The 20,490-nt window shown below is 33.8% G+C and overlaps 2 protein-coding genes across 5 annotated transcripts in view; one reads left to right on the forward strand and one right to left on the reverse strand.

The window, feature by feature from the left end:
- The window catches only part of Kdm2 (Lysine demethylase 2), a 30,793-nt gene extending 15,636 nt beyond the window's left edge, over positions 1–15,157 (forward strand). For 2 of the 4 annotated variants that reach the window (XM_089227980.1, XM_089227979.1), the window contains exons 8-18: positions 34–225; positions 286–516; positions 586–747; positions 827–916; positions 980–1,069; positions 1,140–1,253; positions 9,857–9,958; positions 10,134–10,304; positions 12,268–12,438; positions 12,580–12,976; positions 13,796–15,157. In XM_089227980.1, coding sequence (XP_089084106.1) covers positions 34–225; positions 286–516; positions 586–747; positions 827–916; positions 980–1,069; positions 1,140–1,253; positions 9,857–9,958; positions 10,134–10,304; positions 12,268–12,438; positions 12,580–12,976; positions 13,796–14,427 — 2,352 coding nt within the window. In that variant the 3' untranslated portion in view covers positions 14,428–15,157. Of the gene's footprint in view, positions 1–33; positions 226–285; positions 517–585; positions 748–826; positions 917–979; positions 1,070–1,139; positions 1,254–6,160; positions 8,481–9,856; positions 9,959–10,133; positions 10,305–12,267; positions 12,439–12,579; positions 12,977–13,795 lie in introns of those variants that run through there. The other 2 variants (XM_089227982.1, XM_089227981.1) reach the window with 2 other exon arrangements.
- Positions 15,158–16,810: 1,653 nt separating this feature from the next.
- The window catches only part of LOC107171099 (lipase 3-like), a 31,046-nt gene continuing 27,366 nt past the window's right edge, over positions 16,811–20,490 (reverse strand). Inside the window, exon 8 of the mRNA XM_089227989.1 lies at positions 16,811–20,453. Coding sequence (XP_089084115.1) covers positions 20,214–20,453 — 240 coding nt within the window. The 3' untranslated portion in view covers positions 16,811–20,213. The remainder of the gene's footprint in view (positions 20,454–20,490) is intronic.

The raw sequence follows: 20,490 nt of genomic DNA on the forward strand, positions 1-20,490 counted from the left end.
GATTATATTGACATGCTTTTATTATTTGTACAGGAGCTTCATGGAATAAAAGCAATTGTGAAATATCTGCATATTTTGCCACCAAATAAAAAAAATGTTCCTCCTCTAATAAAAGATGCTATTGAGTTGATAAGAAATGTGGCCATTGTGATAAATAAACATAAGAATGATATTCCTGAATATGCCATTAGTGGAAAGCCGATTCTTAAGATTCAAGGAGATAAAGTATAATATTTATTTTAATTAATATTTATAATATTATAATCATACTTTTTATTTGCATAGGAAAGGGAAAGAAGGTTTTATAAGACAGCTGGTGATATGAACGCTAAAGTAAAAATTTCACGAAAAACAGCTTCTGGCACAGGAGGGCCTAGAAGAAGGCGTACAAGATGTAAAAAATGTGAAGCTTGTAAACAAGCAGATTGTGGAGAATGTTCATTCTGCAGAGACATGGTAAAATTTGGTGGGCCTGGTCGTGCTAAACAGACTTGTGTGATGCGTCAATGCTTGCAGGTAAGTTAATAAACTAAATAATAGAATTTATTTTCAAGAACTGAATCAATGTATTGTTTAATGTTATAGCCGATGTTACCAATAACTGCAGCATGTGGAATTTGTTCATTAGACGGCTGGGGTCAACAAATTATTATTCCTATACAGAAAGCAGCTAAAGATACTCCTAGCCAACTTATGGAGTGTAGTGTATGCTTTGAAATTGTACATCCTGACTGCTTATTAAAACAAGTAAAAACATATTCATTACAATTGCTTTTCAAAATTCAGATTATTAATATCGACTAAAATTATAAATTACATTTTTCAGCCTATTTATACAAATACTGGTACTTATAATGAAGATCTACCTAATAGTTGGGAATGTCCCAAATGTTGTAAAGAAGGGAAGGAAAGCAAGGTAAGTTAAATGATAAAATTCAATTTTTAAGTTATTTTGTGTACATTTTTAATATTGTTGCAGCCCCGCCATTTTCGTGCAAGACAAAAATCATCTGATATCCGTAGAACTTCTGTCAGTAGCAACGACACTAATCCACAAAAACGTTTTAAAGTATAAAAAAATGATTATTATAAAATTTAAAATTATTTTATTTATTCAGAAAAAAAATTATTAATTTTAGGACGAGGAAGAATACAGTGATACAAATTCTGAAAGTGATGTAGACAATGTTTCTAATAAAAGACTGAAAATTGAGAAAAAAGAAAACTTATCTACGGAAAGATTGCCATCAACGGTAAATATTTTTTTCTTCATTTACTATAAAAAAACAGCTTTTAAATATATTTTTAATTAGCAGATCATATCTTTTTATTGTATATTGGTATTGCATTTTTTTTATCATCCAAGAAAGCATGTTCTTTTAACATATAAAACTAATGTAAAATAAAATAACAAACCTAATAAAATATTTTAACAAAACTGGTAAACATCTAACAGTGTATATTATTAGAAATATTTGTGAATTAAATTTCTTATATATTAATGTGATTTAATATCAATTAAATTAATTAGTTTTAAAACGAGATACTAAAATTAATTTTTTTTTTTTAAATTATATTTATCAATCAAATATTATTCAATGAGATCATTAAATTTTGTTTTAAAAATTGTAAATTTTAGACAGAATTATGGATACTACTACCTTGATTTGGAAATAAAATGGTATGATGATAAATAATATAAATGTTACTAGTCTTATAATATATTACTTACAACTAAAATGCTAAATGCCACCTATCAAAGTCTGTTGCATGCATGTGTGCTACCTACCAATTGATTTTAAGGTCATTTTTATTGATTCAATATAATTTTTACTTTAATTTATTTGTCATTGTTGAAAATCTATTGCAATTCCTATTTTCTTAGGTATTTTCTTTTTATAGTGTTACAGAAAACATTTAAGACATTTTCTTTTAACTGACTGATTGCTACCAATCTAACCTCTGAATTGACTATCGATTATGTTTGTTTTATGTGATATCCAAAATTAAGATTTATTTGCATTAAGATGACACCACACCTGCAAATGTTTTCTCTGTCTAAACCCAGGACTGGTGTTAGAGGTGGGCTAGCTGGGTAGACTACTAGAGTTCAAATATAAGTTTTTTTATAATAGTTTATTCTGAACTAAAGGGTGCATAGTTCCCTAAGACTGGCTCTGTGTACACGTAAGACATATGTTTTATTATGTTAACATTTTGAAAAGTTAAAGGTCATTTACAATTGTTGAAATTGTTGCTATTTCTAAATGGTTTAATGGATGATATATTGGGTATCATAGAAAAATGCACCGTCTTGTCATCAAAATACTATCATAATTCAATTTTGTAATTGGTATTTTTACTCTAGAACCAAAATTGAGCGAGTCCTACTCAGACTGCGTAAACAAATTTATTCTGTGTGAAACTGAGAAAACGCATGCGAGTGTAGCATTCTTTTAAACCATTTTATCCAATTATTATATTATGTAAATATATATACTATTTATGTTGTCATACCGTATGTCCTAAACCAGATTAGTTAGTATTTTTGTAATCTGTTGGCTAACAATTAATTGCATAATATAAATAACCATTGATCAAGGATCTTTGTCTTATTCGAATTAGAATTTATGGTAGGTATTATACAACATTAAGGCATTGTGGTACATAACATACAAGATATAAAAACTTAAAATAATTATGCTTAAATTAAGAGGACGCCACATCCAAATCTGTTTATTTAAAATTTAGAGTGAATTGACCTATTATAAAAATTAAAGGCAAGATTGTTATAGATTATATTCTCATAAAATTTTTTTATTTATTTTTTATTTAAAAGCAAGTTGTAAGTATTTTTAAATTGTAAATTGTTTGTATATCTTAAATACTAATAACTCGCTTAAATTTAAGTATAATAAAAAGCTCATGAGATGCCCTAGATAATAATCTTGCCTTAAATTTTTATAATAAGTCAATTCACTTTAAATTTTAAACTAACAGAGCTAAACGTGATCTGCTGAGCGTAAAATTTGCTATGCTACGCACTTGTATGACTGATACAATATATGCAGGTGTGGTATCTTCTTAATATCTTTGAAGTAACATGGTTGGATATTATTAAGTAATTATTTAAAAATTTAAAATTTGATTTTTTTAGGCCTTTTGATGTCAAATTTTACTAACATACACAATTAGCATACTCCTTATACTATCATATTTCTTAAATGTTTTACAACTTCTTATCTGATTAACTGATTATGATTTTCTCATTTAATTTGGGAAAATATATGAAATCTTGACATTTATCAATATTATTCAAAAGTTATTATTATTATTATCTGTGTTCTAATTTTAGTCAATTTAATGTTAACAATATTGTAGAAATTCAATTCTAAATTAAAAATTACTGTTTTTATTATTCCTATTATCATATAAATCATAAAAAAAAAAAAATGTTGCATTTCATATAAAAGTTATATATAATAATAATATATTTATTTAGCAAACAAACAACAAAAGTAATAGTTTAAGACAAGATAATAATAACATGTTTGCAAGCTCATCCTATAGGCATAGATATGCTTGAAGACGAATGAGCTGGATTCGTGTTATGAGTAAATTATATGTATATAAAAAGAAAAAAATGAAACATATATAATATATATATTGATATGTGTTAGTCAGTAAATTATTGATTTCTATTACTGAAAGGTAGGCGTCTAAACACATTATAATCCACTACTATACTATGTTTATAACAATTAACAGTAAACATATAATATTCCTAGTAATTAATTATTAATTATTTAAATTATTTCCCTCCTGATATAATACTATTCTATTTGACTTAAACTTGAATCAACAAATGTAAATAATTTTATGCACGTAAATTTTACTAAAATATTGTGTTCTTATATTTACACTATCAGGCTAGAGTTCCACTTACCAACTGGCGTTCATCTGGCTGTGCAGATATTTAAAATAACGCTTTAATAACTTTACAATTGGCACTTCTTGAAAGTTGCTATATTGTTTTATAAACTAGTTTTCACTGCTTGTGTGTTTTGTAATATAAAATGGATACTGACAAGGTATTAAAATATTATTGTATGTTTTTTTCATTATTATATTGCTTAAAACTTATTATGAGTTAACTAATTATCATTTTGTTAGAAACAAATTTTTATTTTTATATTTATTTTGTTTATTTAATTTTTTTTCTATATATTTCTCTATTATCTATAAGGTAATTGTATAATTTTTCATAATATATGAATATCAAAGTAATAACAATTGTAGTTTTGGTGCAATTTATTTCTATTTTAGATTCTGTGCAAAGCAAAGGATGTACTTGTTTTATAAGTTAAGGATACTGATATAATACAATTATAATTAGCAGTCTTTATTTTTTTTTTTTTTTTTTTTAACGGATTGAAGGTGAAATATAATCAAATTAGTTTCAGTCATTTTAATAAAATATTTTTACTCTAAAATTTAACATTATCAGATTAATTTGTAGTATAGAATTTTGAAAATAAATTATGTATTTAAAAATGTGTTACCTGGAAATTGAATCTAAATCTAAAACTATTATAATATTTTAATCATGTATTATGATTTTTTTTTTTCATAAAATTTTTGGTTTTGGCTATTACTACTATTTGATTTCTTATTTCAAATAAAATATCATTTAGTACAGGCACTGTTATATTCATTCACATTATTAATTACTATGTTAAAGCCTTTGATATAAATTATTTTTGACTTAAAATCTATACTAAACCGAGCTTTGCTCAAAATCTTATTTCAATCGTAATATGTGTTATCGCCACTGTTTTAAATTCAATATTATTGATTCTACATAATTTTATACTAAATTAAGTGAAGCACGTTAAGTTTGAAATTTTTTCTATATGTATCATATCCTGATTTATTTATGGACACTAGAGATTACATGTTTAACAATCATTGTAATCCTATACTTGTAATTTTGTGTATTATAATTTCAAACTACATATTTTTTGTTTACTAAGATTACCAGGTCACAGTTTTGTAATTTAATGGTATCTATAAGTTGTTAACTGTTTTTTAGTAATTTATTTATTTAATCGATGAATTGCTGAAAATTAAATAAGCTTATTGTGTTTTGCTATCAATTCAACATATTTTTTGGGTCATATAAGTCAATGAATAATTAATTTTACTGTGACCTATAAAATGTTATATATTTTTTAGTTATGGTTTTTATTTTTCCCTTAATTGCAAAACAAAATAATCCAATACATTCCCTCGTTTGACCTTTATCTATTTAACTGGTATTTTTTATCACCAAAAAAGGTCTTGTGCATGATTAACAAATAGCTTGGTTTCTTGACTGTGTGTTACTATTCAGTTTGGATTTGTATAATTTTACGCCATAAATGCACGTCAAGACGAAAACCAAAGGTGTTTACCTATATAACATATTTTTATTTAATTGTTTGTTATGCTATTGAACTCCATCATCTATATGCTTAATCCATTTTGGCTCGTTAACAGTTTTAATTTGTACTTATGCACTTGCAAAATTGTGCACGAAATTAATTACCTATTCACTTTAAGTTGTTGGAAGCAGACGAATATTACAAGTAAGTCAAAAGTTCGCGCGATCTATTACTTATGAGTTATGATTAAACGATATATTGCGCGGTAATGGTTATCAAGTTTGGTGCGTAAAATCGATAAAAATCGTGCTTTTTTGAAACTATCGTTTGGTGTATAAAGTTCAAATGCTATATTTACAGAGGAGGTATTGTTGTACGTTGACTTGTGTTTTGAATTTTGTGTTTTTTTTGCGTTCGTTTAAAAAATCATTTAATTTTTTTTTGAAAATATTTAAGAACGTGTCGACGTCGCGTGTTTTCTAAATTAAAAAAAACATTGTCTTCGTTGTGTTTATTTTATTCCCTACCGATATTTGATGACGTATCTATTGTCAGACTTCAGTCACCATCAACCAAATACCGCGCGTAGAGTTTGCCGAGTCGTAATTTTAACAATATATAATATAATAATATAATATACAAACCGTTTTTAAATTTTCGGATTTCGAATTTTAACGAGTTCACTATATAGTCAATTTTTTTTAAAGTAAACACAATATTTCGATATTTTTTTATAGAGATGGATGGAAGAGCATTCTATGAAAGTGTTAAATCGTTCTGTCAAAGTCGAGGAGGCCCATATGTCAACGTACAACAACACCACCACCACCACTATCATCACCACAACAACCAACGTAACCACCACCTCCACGCCCGCCGCCACCGTCGTCGTCAGCCCGTCAATTTCGGAGCCGGCACCAACTCCACCGCCACAGGCATCGCGCAAGATCGATTTACGCAAACAGCTGGCCAGCCAACTGTCCGGCGGCTCGAGCAAACACTGCAACGTACTTAAGAAACAGTCTTATGTGTCGAAACCGGTCAAAGGTGGCGGACACAAGTCTCAGTCTGGCGGACAGAAGTCGCAGGGCGGCGGGCAGTCTCAAGGCGGCGGCGGCAACGGAAACGGCTATCATCAGCACAACAATAACCATCACAATAGCAACAGTAATTATTGCGGGGACGCGGCGTGCATGCTGCCGGTGTTCGAGTACCTGACGCCCGCCGAGCTGGCAAAGTGCGCGTTGGTGTGCCGCGCCTGGTCCGCAATGTCCGTGGACCCGTCGCTGTGGCGCAAGCTGGACGTGACCGGCAAGCGGCTGACGGCGTCGTGCTTGGCCGGCGTGGTGAAGCGGCAACCCGAGGTGCTACTGATGGACTGGACGGCGATCGCCAAGCGGCAGCTGGAGTGGATGATCGCCAAGCTGACACGGCTCAAGGTTCTGTCGCTGCAGGGCTGCTCGTGGAGCGGCGTGACGGCGCTGCGCAGCAGCAGCGTGGTGCCGCCGTCGCTGACCGCGCTCGACCTGAGCTACGTGACGGGCATGACGGACGCGTCGCTCCGGGACGTACTGTCTCCGCCTTCCGACTCGCGGTCGTCGTCCAACGACAACACCAATCGGGCCAGGTTCCGCAACCTGCGCACTCTTAAGCTGGCCGGCGTGGACATCGGTGACGTGTCGCTCCGGTACGTGGTGCAGTACGCGCCCAGCCTGATCGAACTGGACCTGTCTCAGAACTACCGTATCACGGACGCCGGGATCGCGCAACTCACCACGCCCGTCGGCAGTGCTGTGTCCACATTGGAGGTGCTCGACCTGTCTGGTTGCGTGGCCATTACCGACGCTTCGCTCGACCACTTGCTCAAGTGCACGGCGCTGCGCCGGTTGGACTTGAAGCAGACGCCCAAGATCACCTTGGTGGCCATCAATAAGTTCCTTGTGGCCAACGAACGGTTCTCGGCCACCGAGACCCGGCTGCTGATCAAGGCGCCCACGCCGCCGCCGTCGGTGACGTCGACCGGAAGACGCGATTCGACGGGCAGCAGTAGTTAAGAGTGTTGTGAATTGTAGTGCGCACGTCGCATTCAGTCAGCATTGTAATATTATGATGTACGGACATCATCGCGTCAATCGCGTGCGACCGGAACGGAACCGTCGCCGAGACGATGAAGATGACGACAACGGACGAACACTCCGGCATTACGACATAAGTGTCAGTAATATTGTTTTGATTGTATATTTTTATAGAGATTTTTTCTAATTTTATGTTGGTCAGTTCTTTCTTTCAATTACGCGAAATGGGGATTTCATTTTGTTTTTCGTTTTAATATATTATATAAATTATGTAATTGTGGTTCATTATTATTTGTTTGTGGTTTAGTGCCTGATAGTATTATTCGAGTTGTACACGACCCGGTAGTAGGTACCGAGAAGTGTTTGGTCTGCCAATCCAATGGTATCTCGCGGTTGGGGCACGGGTTTGTAAGGATTTTTTTTTACTCTGCGTACGTAATACCTACGTTTAGCTAATATGTAAATATACGACGTTTATCGTTGAAAGACAATCTCTTCACGGGTTCATGCTCAGTTAATTACAATATTTATTCTATTTCCGACTATAATGTAGACCTTTGAAATTTGTACTTTTTTTCTACGTTCATCAAATCATCGTCACGATTTTACTTGATTATTATTTTTCTTATTTATAAATTGTAAACCATAAAATTTGAAAAAAAAGACTGAAGTTTTGTTTGTATTACCGTTAGTTTTATAAGTATTATATTATATTATGCAATCAAACGCGTGTTGCGACTGTGTTTATGGGACACTTAATATATATAGTGAACCCGGCGGATGGCTTGCAAGTTGGTTAAAAAAAAATTAAGTGAAATTTATCAATACTCGGACACCTTTTTGATCGTCGTGTAACAGAGTGAATGTTTGGTGTTTTTTTTTTTTATTTTAATTATAAAATTATCTGACTGTTTATTATTATTATATTTTTTTTTTGTATAATAATTATTGTATTATGAATAAACTATCCATGTGTATGAAATTTGGTCTCTTTTTTTTGATCCGTTATCGCTCAATTAATTTAAAGTAACTACTCTTTATCACATTCTTACAATTTTTACAAATCAATTTTTAATATCCTACATTAGGCTCATCCTACCATGCTGTAAATACCTATACTATAGTTCTATATTGACCACTGCATATATATATTATACGTAATTGGTGGTGGCTGTGTATGATAAATGCAATGTACAATAATTAGAAATTATTTCTCTTAGTATTTGCTCCAATCGTCAAACACGCGATTCCCTGGATTTAGAGTTCGTAGTTTTCTGTTCAAAATATTCCTAATTGGTCCCCATATCATGCGGAGGTCCCCATATCATGCGGAGTGCTTATACGCCTATATTGAATTCGCGTTCAAAATATATTATTGACGTTATTACATTTTTTTTTTTCATCCGGATTATCAAATAATATTTTATAAAAAGTATCCTTCTCCCCTCCCAAAAGTACAAAAATCCGTGTGATTTAAGCGTCAGTATAATAATGTAATATAGTAAACTTATCGCCTTGTACATTATCCCAGTGCCAAAAAATGTGAAGAACAAAATAAATTAAATATCTGTATACAAAAGATAAGATTAAAAAACAATTATTGTATTTAAATTAAAAGTCCGATTTAAATAATCGTCAAAAATTAGTTTATACTAATTAGTATAACTATAAGTACAAATAGTTGTAGAGTAGGTAAATTATGTCAATACCTCAACATTTCCTATTTTCCTGGACATAAATTAGGTAGTGCTCTTATACGTTTGTGTTTATATGTTTCTTATCTCGTGATGGGGCTTTTATCAACCTCTAAATCATATTTCGTGTACCTTATGTATCGCAACTATATACCATTTCAGTATCAAGCTATATATATATATTGTGTAATACACCTATATCACAATGTTATGTCAATTACATAGCACGTAATATGTTAAGTTTATACGTATATTTATCTATCGTAAACATTTTATTAATTGTGTATTGTGCATGAATTTGACTAATATTTTGTGGCGGAATTTTTTTTTTTTTAAACCGATTACTTGCGGAATGCGCGGCGATGGTGTGTATATATAATATTATATCATGATAATAACGACTGCAGATATAATCTCTCCTAATCCGCGATGGTGTCGTGTACGGTATTTTGTATTAACAATGTACATAACAATAATAATGATAAGCTCAGCGTTGTGCCAATATCACACAATCTGCTGTCGAAATACATTTGGACGGCGTATATTATGATAGAAGACGAGTGTTAACCAACCCGATGAAAGTCCGTCGCTCTGGTGACGGACACAACCGAACCAAAAATCGTGTCGCTGGTGTTAGTTGTACGAGCGTGTTTTCGTTTTCTAGGAACCGCAGCAGACCTGCAAAAACGAACAAGTTCCGGCCACCGTCGTCGAGCCCAGCACCGACAAGTCCGATTTCGAGAACAAAACACCTCATAAAAAATTCGTAAGTCACCTCGCTGCCGAGCCAATATTAATGATATATATATATATACGATTACGACGATATACCGTGTGTGTGTGTGTGTTTTTGTTTGTGTTCCGTCGCGCTAAACAATAATATTCGGTTTACATTTTGTTTTTGTTTTTTTTTTTATTTTACGCGTGCGCGCGCCATGCAGAGACGCAATCTCACTGAGGAGAGGAAACCGCCCGGGAAATCCGAACCCGGCACGAGCACCGGAAACCAGTCGCCCATGGTGGCGACGGCCGCTGTGGCACCGCCATCTCCGGAAGTGAAGTCGTCCGACGGCGACGGGTCGAAACAAACCACCACCAAACGGCCGGCCGAGGTGAGTGTGTGTGACGTTAAACGATGGCCCAGTAATAAAACCGACGATTATATCAGTATTATTAATATTAAATATACCATATTATACTATCATTGAGTTTTGAGTAAGTTATCTAGAAATTCGGTCGCTCAAACAGGTGTGAAAACGTGACCGGATTTTTTTCAATGGGCAGTAGGAAGATACATACTAGCGACATTACGATTCAAAGGGGAGGGGTCCGGACCCGGGACCCCCTCCCTAGCCATCGGTTGCACCACAGATATCTTAAATTTATATTGTAGATAGCGAACTTCTGTTATCAAGCTAAGTTCGAGGCTAACAAAGCCGCCATTTTGTCGTGTAGCTAAATATATGCATATGATGTGTTGTTGTAATTATGTTCAGAACGGTTACAGTTGTAAGTTGTTCGTTACTCATATTTTGTTGAGGCACTTAAAAGTGGTTGACTTTTTAATTGTGTTCTTCGAAGATTGTGTCAAACTCGTTTGTAGCTTACGATGGCCAAAATACGGTCAGGTCTGTAGACAGACCATCAATTTGTTTTTACTTAGTAGGTACTAGATACCCGATTGTTTGAAAGTTGAACAAAAATCGTAATACAAGACACAAGTTGTCAATAAATTTGCTGAAATACTCTTTTCACAGACAATTTTAAAACTAAAAAAGGGATATTTTGTACTTATTAATTATGCCAAAAACTATGTTTTAAGTAGGTTATATAATATTTTTAAGAACACAAATTGCCTAGATGATTGTTTTCTTAAGAAGGACGCTACACCCGCATGTGTCGTCTCCGTCTTACACACGTACTACATAGCAAATTTCCATTCGCTAGATTTAATATTGTGCAGTTAGTTTTGGTATTAGAGTGAATTGACCCATTATCAAACTTTTTGGTAGGAACATTATCTGTGTTCTCGTGTGGGGTTTTTACGATATTTTAATTTTTAAATGAGTTATGTGAATTTTCAAATATTCACACTTAACATGCTCATAACTCATTTAAAAATTAAAATATCGTAAAAAACTAACATGAAAACACAGATAATGTTCCTACCTAAAAGTTTGATAATGGGCCAATTCACTCTAATATCAAAACTAACAGCACACTATTGAATCTAGCGAACGAAAATTTGCCATGTAGTACGCGTGTAAGACGGAGACAACACATGCGTCCTCTTAAAGAAACATAAATTTGATTTTGCATCATTCATTTGTTAAAGATTTAACGTTTGTCTATAATATATTGCTAAACCATAAGTTAAAAATACTTTGCAGACTGAATAATAAAAATAAAACAACTATGTATAGTTTTATAGGTGTACTAAAATAGAAAAGATAGAAATATGATTATGAGAATAAAAAATGTCAGAATAGTAAGCTCAATATAGGTACATGCTTTTATAGCAGTTTTACTAAACTTTTTATTAAAAATTGTTAAATAGTATAAAATATAATTGCTTTCATAGACATTTTGTTCGTTTTGAAAACCTGAAGTAATGAATAATATGTGTTAGAATAAATGAATATTATAAATGCTCTTGGACCATTAGTAACTAAAATTACATTTAATAATAACAAGAATAGTGAAAATATCAAATTATGTTGTTTTTTACAAGTAAACAAGTAGATAGTATCATTTCTAAAATATTATATATTCAATACACATTAACAAACTTATGAACACTGAGAAATAATTGTTATGTAATTAAATATTAAAAAATGCTTTCACCAAATCAATATTATTTAAATTAATAATTTTTTTTACATAATATAATGTTCTTCACACGCGTGATAAGCGTGCGTCGACCAATATTTGAGGTTCGAATCTACGAATTTCTAGTAAATTACAATATGTATGCTCAATGATACTATTTATATATATATATATAATTGCTAATACTCGTTGGGAAACCAGAAATCATGAGGAAGAGCTAATTTAATCTGCGCGCATTGTTTTCAGCCGGCCGAGATGAACGTGATGGAAGCTAACCTAACCGTCAAAGGATCTTCGCCGGCCGCAGCGGAGGCGGTGATCAAGATGGAGGCAGCCGAACGGCCTTTCGAGTCGGCCAACACGGTGGCCGATTCCGGCGTGATCGTCAAGCGGGAAAAGCTGTCACCCATACGCATAGTGAGTACCTTACTTATCCATCACGACCCCCTCCCCCCACCCTCCCTCCCTCTCACAACTGCAAAGTCGTCGTCGTCATCGTCAAAGGTGTCGACGACTCCGAGCGTTGAATTACCGTTAACCGTCATGGTTCGTTCGCAGTCCGAGTACATACCGGAAACGAAGGCGACTCCGGAACAGCCGACGACCGGCGGTCCGGTATCCGGCAGCGTCAAGATCGAGGAAGAGATCCGGACCAACGAGCCGATCGCCAACAACGTGGACGTGCCGATCGACGAGATACTGTCCAACTCGAAAAAAAGCAACCACCTGCCCAAGTACGTGATCCGACCGGTGCCGAAGTTGGACACGGAAGAGACGGACAAGGATCCTCGGAGGCGGTGTTCCACGCTGGTCCACGTGTTCAAGTTCCTGTCGGCCGAAGACCTGAAACGCTGTTCGCTGGTGTGCAAAGACTGGTACACGGCCACCATCAGCCCGGCACTCTGGAACCGCATGGATCTCACCGAGACCGTTATCACTCCGAAACTGATCAAGTGTGAGTATATACCTAACACATGGTCATCGAGTTATTGTTATCACAGTCGTATCGCAATATCCCTTGGTTCGTTTTTTTTTTTTTTTTTAAATGTTTTATCATCCGCCACAATATGTGCTTATCTCACGGTCCTCCAAGATCAAACGACGAGTATATTACAAACATTCCTCTTCGACCATTTTTTAAGCAATTTGGATAATGTAATATATTATATTTAGACAGAATTTTGTAGCATGGGCACGCCCGCATCGTCACCGTTTTACAGTTGTACGACAATATAAATTTTCAATGAATCATAAACAATCATAAATTACCAACATCCGAACACACTCTGTCGTGACACAGTTTCTTTGTAAAACATTAACTAAAGTAAACGATCGCTTGTAAATGGAACATCATTATTATTGTTATTTTTTGTTTTATAAATTCATATATCTAAACTTCATTTAGATATAAATAGAATATAAAATAAATGTCGATCATAATTATTAAATTAATTCTTACGCTGTATGGCCTTTTTCCCACATTTTTGAACTATGCAGTCGACTGTGCCTTGTGTACTTACGCACTTCTAGTTCTTGCATGCGTGTCTGAACAACATCTAATGGAGTTAAGTTTAGATTATTTTCATTTCCAGGATTCTATTTATATTATTTTTTAGTAAGTTATGATAATTTTAAGATGTACAGCTTCAAAGTTATACCCATTTGAGCTTTTGGACTACATAAATTATGGTGTATAATACCTATTATGTTATCATCGTTGATTTTCCGCAATTTCTGCTCCTTTCTAATGGTGTTCGTGTTTTTTATTTTTCAGACGTCATGGTCAGACAACCAAAAGTGCTGATTTTGGATTGGTGCAAGATCACCAAAGAACAACTCTCGTGGTTGCTTGTTCGACTGCCGCAGAGCAAGGCGCTGTCGCTGCAGGGCTGCCCTTGGTCAACAGTTTCGTGCCTCCGGTCGTGCGTGTGCCCGATGCTGACGTCGCTGAACCTGAGCTTCGTGCCCACCATGGACGACGCGGCCCTGCAGCACATCCTGTCGCCGCCGCTGGACCACCGACCCGGGCTGCTCGACTTGGCCTGTCGGCTGTCCAATCTCAAGTCGCTGAAGCTGGCCGGCAGCCACATCACCGACGAGGGCATACAGATCATCGTGCGGGTGTTGCCCAAGCTGTCCATGCTCGATCTGTCGCAGTGCTACCCGATCACCGACAATGGTGTGGAGTCGTTGACCCAGATAAGCGGGCTGTCCACGTTACAGCTGTCCGGCTGCACGGGCATCAGCGAACAGTCGCTGAAGATACTCGGCAAGTGCAAGAGCCTCACGTACCTGGACCTCAGGCACACGAAGCTCACCAAGTCGTCCATCAACAAGTTTGTGTCCAACCGGGAAGGGTTCAAGGCCTTCGACTCGAAACTCATCGTAAAGGTCGACAAGTCCTGATACAGGCTTGACGCTCCCGAACATTTGGTCTTCGGATTCTAACCGCATATCATAATTTCGGCGGCGGCGCGCAGCGGTGCATGTACATATTGATAATGGTGTATATAGTGTATACACTTATTTATTATATTATATTATTATGTAAAGAAATAAGTTATTTTATAAACAGTGTTACGCATACAGTATTAGTAAGAGGAAAAAAATTGTATACTTTTTTTTCACACACATAAGCCTGTGTTTGTATTTTTAAGACGAGAGGATTATATTATTATGTTTTATTGACGCAGCTCAATTGATGATGGTTACATCGTGTGGTTGCTGTATATAGTAAGAGTATTAACGACAAGTCGTCCACGCCAACATAAATGTTTCCAGGATTTTTTCTTTTTTGTTTTTTAAAATAAAGTAGTGTTGATAAAATATTAAAAACTCACAATGTTTTCACGCTTGTAAGTCATTGTACCTTACATATTATATTATGTTATATTTATACTTTTTAGTATTTAATATTGTTCTATTACACATGATTTATCATACTTCTAGTCTAAGCAATACTAACTATTATTATTTATTGTATAGTTTACGAGTATGCAAGTTGGATACCTATTATGAACATGTATTGTTTTTTTACGAATAATTTTTTCTTTTTGTTAATTTTTTTTTTTTTAAACATATTTTGAATATAATCAACACAAGAGTAAATAATAATAAATTTGAAGAGCAATGAAAACAGATTTTTATTTTTTGGTACGTATTCATCTGATGATCCAGTGTAGTTTGTCCCACCGCTAATGAACTCACTGGGGGTGACCTAAAAAAATAAAAATACGTCTTGTGTCCTGCATCCTCATTAAAACGCTGTGGCTGTATTTTGTGAACCATCTTTGGAGCTTTGTCGATACAGTCGACGACGGTATGGATATTGATATAATTATATCGATATAAGATATGAAATCGAATAAAAAATTATTGCGCAATATAATCATCATGTACATTATATTATCACCAGAACTTTGAAATAAATGTTACAGGAAATTTAGACTGTAGACTTGTATTTCTTATGAGATGGAATCTACATATTTAGTGTATAATAATTATACTTTTGATAAATATTTAAATAAAGAAAATTATGAACTTAATCCAGAAAAAATTTTGGACCCTGTTGTGTCTCAAGGTGTGTGTATATATATATAATGTACAAACTGATTTTAGTATGTTAAATAAATAAAATTAATATTGTTAAATTTTCTTGTTTCAACGGTTTCAAGCACTGTGCCACAAGTTACATAACCTAATTCTTCGTAATATGAACGATTATTTTAATAACAATATATACTCGTGTGGACTAATAAATTGATTTCATTTGATGGATAAATTCAGAAATCACCTTGACGACTCAAAAAACTGAACAATGTCATATATTATACTAGCCAGCGAGTACCTGCAAAGCTTTTTCATACTTCCAATCGGTCGGTTATAGACTTATAGTATTTAAAGACGGTTATTTTTTCCAAAGACTATATTTCTATCATTGATAGCTTTACAACATCCATTTGAATCTGTTAATACGAATTCAATTAAAAGTGTAGTGGTCTGTCGTATCAAGGTATTTTTAGATCCTTGTAAAACCTAACTACGTCACTGATATGGCAGAGCGACTTGGCCGGTTTTTGTTTTTATAGTAATCGATTTTTTTTAGAAAAACAACACTATACCTACCAATGATCTATCAATTCCTTGATTTTATTGTAGATATATCAATTTACATAAATCTACCATCATCATGTATTTATTACCTAGGTATATAAAATGTAAGGTCAACAAACTATTTACTTACCTATATATATATATATATATATATAAATGTTTTTTTCTTCGTGTCGTAGTTTTTGTCATATACATTTTCCTGGCTAAACATTTTCAGTTTAATATTATAATATATTATATAATTATAATTTATAATAAATTCATACATATATATATTACAGTTTGAAATACTTCAGGAGCATATTATGTGTAATAATCTTGCAGCGGCTTCGTATATTGCTTTGCTGCTAATACGGACATTGTATATTTACTATAAACTTCTATACATCGGGTGTTTTACGGAATCCGCCCGTGATGAAATCGATCACGAGGACTATGGATAGTTATGCACTAATAGTAACTCATTTGTTAGTCTGATTTTCTAATCACGTACAAATAATTGTGATTTAAGTCTATTACACACAGACAGTTAACTAATTAAATCGGATCAACAATATTAATTAATAATCAATTATTCGCTGCATAATAATGCATACAACATATCGCTGACTATAGTAATGACATCAAAACCAGCTCCGACAAATCCTATATGCAATAATATAATATAAAGCATGCGGCCGCCCGAAATATTTACATTTATGTATTACACCACTACATGTTACTAATAGGTTTATTTATACTTATCAATTATAATTACAATTAAAATAGTAATACAATAATGATTGGTACACAATTATAATTACTAATTAGGTACAACAGTTATATATAGTTTCATTGTTCGTCATCGGGTATCAAAATTGCACGAATATAATTAATAATTTTGTCATTCATAATATTTACAGAATATAATGAACATATTTTATTAAACTGATAGGTAGGAGTTAATGAAAAATGAATATCATACAAATATTTTACTATTAACGTTTATGTAACAGTATACTTCCCGGTTCATGAGAAATCTGTACGATATTAATTTGATATTAAAAAGCACGGTAATCTTTATTTAGATATAATTTTAAATTTTTAACACGCTGTTATGGTGTTTTAATAGCCGTTACAGCGCTCGGTCACTAACTAAACTGTACGTACGTCCAGTCAAGAGGATGATTCGTTTGCATCTTTGCATTACAAATGCACGTAGGAAGGAAAAGAACTGCTCTTATGAGTGAGAACGTTCTCGGCATAAGACGAAAAAGCACAAACGTAAAAAAAACAACGCAGCCGACAACGACGACGACGACGGTCGAGCCACACAGGAGCAAGTGTAACTTCCGCACTAAAGTTAGTAATAAGCCTGGAGCGAACAGAGTTACCTCTCCAGGCGTGAAACAGACCCAGTAGAAGGTCGTGGCTCGTGAGTCGGGTTCGGTCTGCGGCAGTGGTTCTCAACCTTTTTGGATTCACGTCACCCTCATCCACTCGGTACTATTGTCACGCCTACATTGGATCCACGTCGCCCCGGTCGAGAACCCCCCTTGGTCATTGGTCGGCCAGGCCTTTGCTCTCGATCAAGATACTCCAACTGCCGCGGCAGACGACACGTTCATATTATAATATAGTAATCGAATTCTATGCACGCGTTTGCGCCCATCACACCTTTTGGATTTTTTATAACCCATTTGCGCCCCAAATGTTTTTAATGAAAATGTGTTAAAACCGCGCAACGTTGCCAAACTGTATTCTGGAATACAATTCAATACGACGTATTACCTTATAACTATTGTACATATTATCATTTACCAATTTTAACTATTTTTAATTCCCACGTTACATCACTCTAAACGATGATATTATCGAATACCTATATTGACTATAGAGGACCATTTTATCTTAATTGCACTTCATGACGACTCTCGCTTATCTCTGTGCATGCATCCGTGCAACCTTACACAAACTACAAATCCTTAACCTGTATATTATACTTGAGTTACGCGTGTATAAAAGTAATTGATTTTAAAGTAACAAATACTGCTAAAAATCGTGAATGTCAGAATGTTTAATTTTTCGTAACTTTAAATTTCACCTCAGTAGATATTTGGTATTAGGAAATATAAGGTAGCGTTGAGTTAAAATAATAGTAGGTAGTGCGTATGTAACTGTAACAACGAATTATTCAAAATCGACAATTATTGATATTAAAGAGCCATAATCATGAATTCATGAACCGAATACTACCTATTTTATTACAATATATTATGTTGACAACATTACAGTATTTAGACAATTAATATTAAATTACTATAATCTACTTGTCTATTTAATCTAAGTATCTATATAGAGATATAAATAAATTATCTTATGAATCACAACGGCAACGTTGTATGCGAAATGAGCGTATATATATATAATATATGAGCTACACATCTCTCAGGACACAGATATGCTACTTTGAGGTGCAAATGTACTATATGATATGGTCACGATATGAGGTATCACTTAATATTTCAGCTGCATGCCCTTTGACTGAAATTAGGTTTTCAACATGTGTTAAGGATTGGATTACCTATAAATACATAATATTTTCCTGCAAATTTAAAATTTGTAACTCTGTACGCGCGTGTGCAAATTTTTTTCTATTTCGGATTTACATAGAAAATTTATTTTATACTAAGAACTTTTGTTTAAAAGGTTTTTTTTTAATTACATAATTGCCAAAGTTACAGTAATATGAAATTTAATGTCTATGAATAATTTGCTTTCAAAAAAATTTCAACTATGTTCATATTATAATCGAGTAGGTATCGTCGATATTTTTAATTTGCCATTTTTACCAACCGTATACTAAAATAAACACTTGTTTGCAGGTATCTTTATTCATTCTATTTTTACTGATTTGTATAGTTTGTCGTGAGAATGTGAGATAATAAATAAAAAAATAGTTAAAAGTTAAGAAAATTAAAATAATTAACACTATGAATTTGTTTATTTAGATTTTATTGAATAAACATATCTAAAATGTTTTTAAATTTATTATTTTAGACTTATTTATATATGTTTTCTGATTAGTTGCTTAAAGTGTCCATCTTGATTTTTCAAATATTTTCTAATTATTCCAATCGTCTCAACAATTCTCATAATGTCATTGCTTTTATTTTGATTTTCAATCAAATAATTATTTACATATCGCTGGTATGTTATTTTTTAATTTTACTCTTTAGTTGATGGACTTGCATATACAAGGGTTTTTTAATGCCGCCATCGAAAATAATCCATTCTTGGTGGTCATGCAATTACTCCATAAGTACCAATCTCACGGTTTGGAAATATTTTATGGCATTGTGTACTGCAAGACCTATTTTGTTGAAAATAAACATTTTCCCACTTTGCTAATGAAACATCGTCAAACATTAATGGTAATTGATTTCAATAAAAATATAAATATCTTCAACAGTAGCTATTCCACAATAGAAATAAGGACCTAACGGTGTTCCATCAACTAATCCACATTGTACATTAACCATATAGGAGATCATTCATAAATATTAAAATTGATCATATATTGTAACAATATGTATAGAAAATTTTATAATTATAAAAACACTTCGTACACCAAAATTGTTAAAAAAAAATCCCCTGAATCCGTAGAAAAAAAAATCGAAGTAGCCATTCGCGTAGGAGTACAGAGTCACAAATTTGAAATTTGCCTGAAAATGTGTACTTAGGCATATCACGAAAACCCTATTTCAATCAAAAGTCATCTAGCTGAAATATTAAGTGATGACTCATATCGTAAACAAATTGTATATAACAACCTTTCATTTAACATAATTTTCTGTTTAACGAAATATTTTTGAGAACCAAATGTATTTAATTCTGCTTAACGAATGTTTTTTCAATATGATTTATATTTTTCTCCCTGGGACTTGATAATATGAATGTTTCCCTGTAGGTACCATATACTGTGGTGGTGGAATATATAAACGGCAAGGATTTTGACGGAAAACTCCGTCGTCTGCAGGTTTCTCTCCGCGATGTGATCGCGCCCGCAAATGGCGGTCTGCACCTTGCTATTTTCACCGCTACGCCACGTCGGATACGATGTAATCCGCGTGCACGACGTTCGCGTCCACTTCCGCAGACGGCTGTAACCCTACGTCCGCGTACTTCCGGTCGTGCCTTTTCATGAATTTGATCACATCATCATAAACGATGTTTTTCACGTCATCCGCCCACAGGAAGTCCAAGTGATTGAACTCCGGGAACGGCACGACCTTTCTCTCTGCCACGTTCGGGAGCTTGCCCGCTAAGACCTTGACGTCCTGAAAAGTACGCGTGCGACGACGATCGTATATAATA

Source organism: Diuraphis noxia, unplaced genomic scaffold (assembly GCF_037042655.1).
Source record: "Diuraphis noxia isolate RWA-SAM2 unplaced genomic scaffold, SU_Dnox_SAM2 contig0004, whole genome shotgun sequence".
Classification (NCBI taxonomy): Eukaryota; Metazoa; Arthropoda; class Insecta; order Hemiptera; family Aphididae; genus Diuraphis; species Diuraphis noxia.